Below are 6,625 nucleotides of genomic sequence, written 5' to 3' on the forward strand. Positions count from 1 at the left end.
GGAGGAAGTTGGAGTGTTTAGGGCTACTGAGAAACTAAGGTTGGGGGGTTTGAAATTCTCCAGGCATAGAAGGAGCTTAAGCTTTGGTCTTCCATTTCCAGGGCACGTGCCAAGCTTTTGGATAAAACCAGGGTATCTGCACTACCCCTGCGACCACAGGCTGCTGAAGAAGGAGGAAAGCTCTGCTGCCTGTTCAGAGTGTGGGGGTGTCCTCTCTCAGTCAGCTGAAAGCTGTGTCAGGTGCCACTTAGAACTGGGTGAACTGAAGATGGGATAAGCAGCACAAGTTCACTTTTGGCAGTTCTGCAGCTTGCTGCTCAGGTAAATACCACACAGGTATGTGCTCCATTCCTTGTATGGGCAGCCCAGACACCCTGCTCAGGGCTTTGGGTCTTGCAGTGGGACCTAACATTTGTCATTGTTTGGTGGGCCAAACCCATCAACTCTCCTTCTGCCTTTGTGGGAGGTTTATGTATTTACGTAGAGGGTGGTTCTTTACCTGAAGGTGAACTTGGTGAAAGAATCATCAACAGAACCACTTCCCCAGGTGCTATCGAGTAAATGCCACCTTCCATCAAGGTAGACAGCATTCCAGGCATGGTCAGAGTCCCCTGTAAAGGTCTGCCCCATCTTGTACCCATACCCCTTGGAGTATCCAAACAGCTTCATGCACTGGATTCCTGCAATACTGAAAGGAAACAGTAAGATGAGGCAGGAGACTTCCGTTTTAAACCTGTCTGCATACCTTTGTGGAATGACAAAAAGAGGAGCAAAGTCTTCCATCCTGTAGTCACGTGGACCAGCTCCATCATCCCCTTGCAGCTGAGTGCTAGGGGAGTTAGGGATTTTAAATGTCTGTGCATAACAGTGTACTGCTCTTTGAAAACCCCAACTTCTGACCCTGGTGATAGACTGTTGTGCTAAATGTAGGTTACTGCACTTCTTAGTTCTTTGGGAAGCTTGCTGTTAGCTGGGGTGCTGTATTTTTCTTGACAGTGGATCTCCGCACATTGAACAGCTTTCCTCTAACTGCCTGTCAGCACATCACGAGTCAGGCAAGTTCTCCCCTTTGACCACCAGCATCACACAGAGACTGTATTTTTCTGGGCTGGGCTAGTGAGTAGCTTCGTATGGGGTGGGCACATAAGAGAAACCCAAGGTAATGATGCCTGAGGTGTTGGTTAGGGGCTGTTTTTCTGTTGTGGCCTTTGCAGGGGAACTTGGAGAGAGCGTCCCACTGGAGGAGGGAGCTTTTCCCTTCCGGTTTTTGCATACTGCCTCTCTTTTTCTCTGATGCACCATCCACTCGGTGTTGTTAGAGGGGGATGACAAAGATGAATTGTGCTTAATTGCTCTCTGTCTTGTTACTCAGTGGAATCCCTTTAAAGCTGTCCACAATTAGCCCATGTAATTATAAATTAAAAGTGCGTCTGTTCTTGCTTGTGTTCCCTCTGTGATGATAGGCCTGGCGTTTGACACCAACGAAGACATCTCAGACCTCAGGGAATTGCAGATGCTGATTTAGTTTCCTTAAAGAGTGAGCTTGTGCTTGCCCAGGGTACAAATGATTAAATAGTCTGATTTTAAAAAAAATAATGAATACCTGTCTTGATGTGTAAATAAGATTTCAATAAGCACCGTGTTAATAAGCTCTCTGCTGTTGATAGCAGTGGATTCTAACATTGGCATCTTATTTCAGCATTAATCTAAAATTGCTTCACTTAAAGGATCGTCTTCCGTGTGGGATGATACTGACATTCTTCTTCATTGAAAAGTGTGTTAAATGGAACAACCGCCTTAAGTAATAAACTGTGCATGCTTAAAGAGTAAGATTGTCTGCATAATGCGGGTTCAGCTCAGAAGAAAAGTGATATTTATGGGGCGGATGATTAGCATGGTTGTTAAGCAGTCAAAGTCTGGTAACAGCTACTGGCTGGTAATGGGCAGTGCGGTAGTGCTTGTAGGGAAGGCTGCTCTCTTCACGGAGATGATGCTGGTTTAAAGGGAAGGTGGTCACTTCAGCTTCTCGTCCAGACTTACTGAACTCAAACCTGGACGTCTCTGTGTTATCTAGTTATCTGATACTCTTTCTTTAAGAGTGTAAAATTGAATTCTTACATTCTTCCTTAAATCCTTTTAAAAATAGTATCAAAAGTAGAATCATAACAGCAAAGGGCCGATTGAGAGCCAGCTGGGAGCTCACTTTGGGTGGGCTGCAGAGAGAAGACAAAGCCATAGGAAGAGGAGAAATGTGATGTGGCAGTACCCATCCATGCTACGGATGGCCAGCAAAGAAGAGGAGGGAGCATGGAGGCCAGCTCTCGTTTAGTGTGGGCTGTTATGCCGCAATAGCGAGGTTCTGCCTGTGGCATGAAGTATTCAAAAGGAACATGGCAAGCCTGGAAGGAATGCTGTCAAGAAACTTGGTGTCACAGGTGGTCCGTAAAGTCTTTGCCAGCCTGCAGTTGCCTGTGAGCCAAATTCTAACATGGAGCTGGGCAGTAAATCTGGAGCAACTCCACTGACAAGTCTGGTGAGAACTTGGATTTACATGATGTAACTGAGACCAGGAGCTGGCCCAGGAACTTTAAGGAAGATTTGATCCTAGGAGTTTCAACGGGGCCTAACAGGAGCTAAGTACCAAATTCCCACTAATTTCATGGGGATTGGCATCTAATCCGTCTAGGCTTCTCTAGATGTTCTCGTTAGCTGGGATATTCAGAGAGACCGTGAAGGGACAAGCTCTGGCCTTCGTTCTCTCTGCGCTCTCACTTACACTGAACATTAGCAAAGCAGCCAGAAGACCTTGTGCTTGGAGGTGTTCAAAGTTCTGAAAAGAAAGGTCAGAGCATTTAAACAGTGGTCTCTCTAATAGCGGAGAGTAAGGAAAACAGGCTAAAACATCTGTGAAAGAGCAATCCTGTACTGGTGCAAAGAGTGATCATGTCTTTGTTCTTGGGTAAATGCCTTTATACAGGTAAGTAAACCAGGCAGAGAGAAGAGAGAAGATATCCAGAAATGTCTGAAGTGGCAGTATGATGACAGAGGATGATCTAGATACAAGGGGGACTGGAAGAACGGAATTAAGAAACAGTTAACAACATCCGCTTCATGCAGCAAGGACTTTAAAAGCTAAGTTGCTTTTTGCCTTCAGAAGAAGTAGGAAATAATCTGGATTTTGCTATGGGTGTCACTGGAGTTCAATGGCACCTTCTTCCCTTTGATTCCAGGTTAACTTTGATGATTTCATCTAAAAAAGAAGCAGATCTGGCTTCTCCAGGGGGACACAGAATGGTTTATACTTGTGGTAGGTAGGTGTACACTCCTGTGCCTGAAAAGAAGGAAAGCGACTGACTGTAGAAAACAGGAAAAGCAAGAGGATGCGAAACCTGGATTATTTACAGACTAATTATGACTAAGGAGTAGCTAAGCGGTCAGATCCACTGTAGAGAGTGCGGTCAGCTTTGTTCTCAAGGGTGGTGCTGAAGCCTCTCGTTAATACCGTTAAGCAAGTTTCTCCCCAGGTCCAGACAGCTGGGTTTTGCCCTAAATTGTGTTAATGAATTTACACTCCCTGGTTCACTCAGCCACACGACCTCCTCCAGTTTGGTTGTCCGAGTGGATGAGAAGCCAGTTCTTGATAAATGCTGCCAAAATACTGGCCAGAAGCCTGTGTTTACGGTCATCACTTATGCCCAGTGTTTGGAAAGTGATGCTTTGTGGCCAGCTTCCCACTATCCATGCCCACCTTTCCTCTGTGACGGGAGTCTCAGCTAACGGGAATAAGTCTGGCTACCACAGCTGTGGTAGGAGGTGGACAGTGTTTTGTCTGCAACAGGAATTCTTCTCTCTTCTGGCACTGGGACAAGTAGGACTCAATCAGTGTCAGCCACTGACTTGAGCAGCACCTTTGGAAGGACTCCTGGTGACTGGCAAATTGGATTGTCTGTTGAAGCTGCCTCAACAGGAACTAGGAGAAAAAGGGATGTTAAAAGACCTTTTTTCCCTCCCAAACTTGGCTCTGAAAAACCTTTCTATAAGAAGACTAGTCTTTGCCTCTTGCTTTTATGCTTAGACTCGGTGTAAGTCTTAACAGTGCACAAGAAGAAGGGATGAGGAGAGTCCCTTGCAAGAAAGGGGTGTTGTCTTTGGGTATAGTTTTTCAGGAAAGGAGCTAAACATTTAGCAATTTGGCACAAGTAATAAGAAAAAAAGACTGGGAGGTTTCCCGAATCACAAAATGAAAATCAACCTGGAATGGAGGAATTAAGAGTAAATCAACAGAGTCTTTGAACACTAAAAGATATCTTTGGAAAGATTAATGTTTTTAATGAACTAAACATATGCCTTTTAATGAACAGGTGCAAATTTCCCCACCCTAACTGCTAATAACTCTTCCATAAGATGCAGTTATAAATTCATACTTGATCGAATTTCTTTATTTTACTCTTTAGAAAGCAAGTTCTGGTATCTTGGGATATGTTATGGCTTGGAAGCATTCACCACTGCAGCATCTGGCACAGTAATTTTTTTTTTTTTAAATCCGTTCTTTTCTCTGTAGATTTGTTTGTTTCATGGTGAAAACCTTCCCAAATCGTTTTGGATGGTGTGGAAAGCCAATTGTTACTTACACGTGCCAATTAGTATCTGGTCTTTAATTTTTTCTGAAGCCATCTTGTACGTGGGAGCTGCTCTGCTGAGAAGGTGCTCCCTGCAAGGGCCACCTTGCAAGCCCACGCTCTTAGGAGAGTACACCATTGCTTTCTGGTGGTAGGAACCCCCTGCCAGTCTTGTGCCCCTGAGTTGTCAGGTCCAGTTCTCTCCTCTTGGAGGAAAAAGCTGGTCTCAAACTTGCCAGGCACCTTCATGGCCTTCACTACTCCGTTAAGCCAAACTATTGCACACAGCTGTGGGAAGTGAGAAGCTGCTCCTCGCAGCAACCTTGAGGGTTGCCTTGCACAACTCCATCTCCTTTCTTTACTGGGTCGGAAAAATGTGAGGGAGGAGGGATTTGCGCTGCATTCATATGCAAGGTGCCAGTGCTCCTGCCAAGGACGGGGCTGCCTCTTCTAGGAGATGGCTTTGTGTGAAGTCAGCGAGGTTTTGTAGGCAGGAGACGAGATTTTAGTCATTAAATGCCAACGTAGCTATAAAATGGGAATTGCGGTATTGTCCTCAATGGTGATGCACCTCGAGATTGTCTGCAGAAAACGGTGCGTGCGATCAGTGTGAGGCAGTGTCCCTGTGATACTTCTGTAGAGGAGGGGAGAGGGCGTCTCCAGAAGGTTTTGGGAAAGCTCCTTCTGGGACTGTGTCTCCCTCTTGCATGGGGGCATGTTGGAGACAACACTCCTTGTTTAAGTCTTGCCATGCTTTTAACCTTCACATACAGATACTCAAAGGAAAAACCTAGCTGCTTCTAACCAAATTAGCTCTGTGTTTTCATCTGCCATTATGTTAATGCAATGCGAAGCTCAGCAGATGGCACAAAGTAAATTATGCTGGGGAAGGAGGGGGTGGAGGAGGAAGCAAAATTGACCTTTCTAGGACTTGCTGTTTTCCCACAGCATGGTTTGAAAGCTAAAGTTCCACGTCCTGCTTAAAGTCACATCAGTCAATGCAAAGGCAGACAGAATAGGCAGAGAGATGACAATGAATGTTAACCCTCCCTGGCATTGAATGTTTCTGAACTTAATTTACCTGCACATTTGTTCAAAGAGCCCAGCGTATCCCTCACAAATGCTCTTCCCCGACTGAAGCACATCTATGGGTTTGCTCGACAGCTGGCTTTTGTTATGGTAGCCCACTACGTCGTATTCTGCGGGAAGGAACACAGAGGAAAGTTCATCCAAAAGCCTGAGGCGATGGGATCGACGGGCAGCAGGAGCAACGCTTGGATTGCTTCTCATCTCCATGAGTGCAAGCAAAGAGAAACGAGCCGTGGTACATGCTGCATAAGGATGTCTGGGTGGCCGGTGGGAGGAGAGGGACAAGGTCTGGCTCATCATCATTTGTTCTAAGCCTGGGCTGGGATTCAGCGGTTGAATCCAGATGGGGGGAAAACTGCTTTTTTTAGAGAAAGAGGGCCTCCCCAGGGGCTACCCTCGTGCGGGGGTGGGATCTACAACCTCCAGCGCCCCCATAAAAAAGAGAGCTCTGCATTTGAAGGAGTTGGACTTGTGTTACTGTCAAAGCAAACCATTAAACTTTTTGCACTCGTTACAAACAATTTGTATTAAAAATACCTGGAAAGTAGCATGTTGGGAAAGTGAATCATATTAATACCTGGAAGTGCAGGAAATCTTAATTTGTTTGGATGACCGCAGAAAAGTGGCACAGCAGGGTTCCTTCAGGCAGAGCTTGAGGAACCGGTCTGGGAAGGTTAATTCAATACCAACCAACCTTGGTCATGTCCATAACCTCTTTCTTAAAATATGAACGTATTTTTCTGACAAAGCTGTAAGGAATGCTGCATCAGCTGATTCATCCTCCTTTTAATGCTGTGGGAGAGGAAAGCAAGCTGGCAACACGCTGTATTTGTGGTTTGATGAAATGCTGCAACTGCTTGTCTTTTATCCAAGGGGCTCAGCTGACGGCTGCCTCGGGACTGGCTCCCGGGGGGGCG

At 45.8% G+C, this 6,625-nt stretch overlaps 1 protein-coding gene across 1 annotated transcript in view; it reads right to left on the reverse strand.

Moving 5' to 3' along the window:
• The window catches only part of KY (kyphoscoliosis peptidase), a gene marked incomplete at its 5' end in the record, with an annotated part of 19,128 nt that overhangs the window by 2,314 nt on the left and 10,189 nt on the right, over positions 1 to 6,625 (reverse strand). Inside the window, 2 exons of the mRNA XM_010132398.1 lie at positions 500 to 688; positions 5,701 to 5,818. Coding sequence (XP_010130700.1) covers positions 500 to 688; positions 5,701 to 5,818 — 307 coding nt within the window. The remainder of the gene's footprint in view (positions 1 to 499; positions 689 to 5,700; positions 5,819 to 6,625) is intronic.

This window comes from Buceros rhinoceros, unplaced genomic scaffold (genome assembly GCF_000710305.1).
Source record: "Buceros rhinoceros silvestris isolate BGI_N320 unplaced genomic scaffold, ASM71030v1 scaffold10813, whole genome shotgun sequence".
In the NCBI taxonomy this organism is placed as follows: Eukaryota; Metazoa; Chordata; class Aves; order Bucerotiformes; family Bucerotidae; genus Buceros; species Buceros rhinoceros.